The sequence below is a fragment of the Herpailurus yagouaroundi genome, unplaced genomic scaffold (assembly GCF_014898765.1).
Source record: "Herpailurus yagouaroundi ecotype Mexico unplaced genomic scaffold, PumYag 221, whole genome shotgun sequence".
In the NCBI taxonomy this organism is placed as follows: domain Eukaryota; kingdom Metazoa; phylum Chordata; class Mammalia; order Carnivora; family Felidae; genus Herpailurus; species Herpailurus yagouaroundi.
The window spans coordinates 16,925,293-16,926,604 of NW_024412452.1; the positions used below are offsets into that span (position 1 = coordinate 16,925,293).

General features: G+C 36.1%; 1 protein-coding gene across 1 annotated transcript; it reads right to left on the reverse strand.

The window, feature by feature from the left end:
- Nucleotides 1-512: 512 nt before the first annotated feature.
- On the reverse strand, nucleotides 513-961 carry LOC121019210 (transcription elongation factor A protein-like 8). Its single transcript, XM_040458412.1, has one exon. It carries the CDS (start codon nucleotides 849-851, stop codon nucleotides 513-515), a length of 339 nt encoding a protein of 112 aa, XP_040314346.1. The 5' UTR covers nucleotides 852-961.
- Nucleotides 962-1,312: the final 351 nt, after the last annotated feature.

Consider the following 1,312-nt stretch of genomic DNA (forward strand, 5'->3'; position numbering starts at 1 on the left):
TCCATTGTCCTTATAAGCTGGATACAAATGATTTGACTCTTAATTACAAAACTTTAATTCTTTTTGTGTGTGTGGCACATGTTCAGGAAAAAAACACATATAAGTGAAAAGAAAAAAGCTCACACCACACAGAAATAAGCCATTAGGTTTTTGACATATGGATGTATGTATACACATATGCATGCATACATACAATTTGTGATTTAATCCTACCTATGTGAGCTGATACTAAATATACTGCTTTGTAAACATGTTATGTTTAACTTTGCAATATAGAATGAATAAATTTTCATGCATATGTGTAAAACTTTCCAACTAAAAAACAGATCTGCATAATGGGTCAAAACACAAAATCCAGTGAGATGCTGGTACCAAGGACACTACCTAAAAAAAAAATTCCACCAGATGATTAAAAGTAAAACAAATGTCAAAGATACATCAGAAAACACAGAAAGAAAGCAGGGGCCAGATTTTAATATCAGACAAAAAAAAAAAAAAAAAAAAAAAAGAATTTACGGTCTAGAACACACAGGATAAGAACAGCTGCATGAATGTCTTTGCTTCCAATGTATCATCGCAAACTTGTTTCCTACTCTTCTTATCTCTTTCTTAAGCCTTTCCCACTCATCTACGCCTCTTATTATTTCTTCCAGGTCCAAATGCCTCATGGGAGTGTCCTCTTTAAACCCCAGGCCAGGATGGGTCAGCCCTCCTCTCAGGCTTCCTGTTTCCTGGCTTATACCTTCAGAAGGCTGAGGATTTCCCTCTGCCTCCTGTGGTACATCTTCTGAAGGGCAGTGTGCCTCCACCTTTGGCATGTTCTGTAGTTTTCCTTCATTTTCTTTTTGCATGTTGAGTATTTTTCTGTTATTTCTTTTGAATAAATTAATCCTAAAAGGATTAGGGCACTTTTGCTCCTTCTCCAGCAATACAGAGCTCCTACAGGGAAACAAGCCCTAGACTATAAACTATGTGATATATTTCTTAAGTCATTTTTAATCTCTAGATTACTCCTCCATATTATTTTCCCTCTTGAAAATTTGTTTAAAAAGTCGTTTGTTCTCTGGAGTTTCCCAAAGTCTAGATTTTGCTGACTGCTTCTTCCTGCATTTTCTAATATGTTCCTCTGTTCCTTTTATTCTCTGAAAATTGGTAGTTAAATCAAAAAGCCTCATCAGATTCTGGTTTTCCCCCCCAAAATGAGCCATGTACCTCCATTAGGAGGAACAAAACCTGGTGTCTCTTTTATTGTGATATTATCAGATACTGATAATCATTATCTAGATCAGGGGTCTGCAAACTACAGCCTATG

Coding starts and splice junctions, on each gene's coding strand:
- LOC121019210 (XM_040458412.1), bottom strand. CDS start 851: ATGCAAAAAGAAAATGAAGGAAAACTACAGAACATGCCAAAGGTGGAG.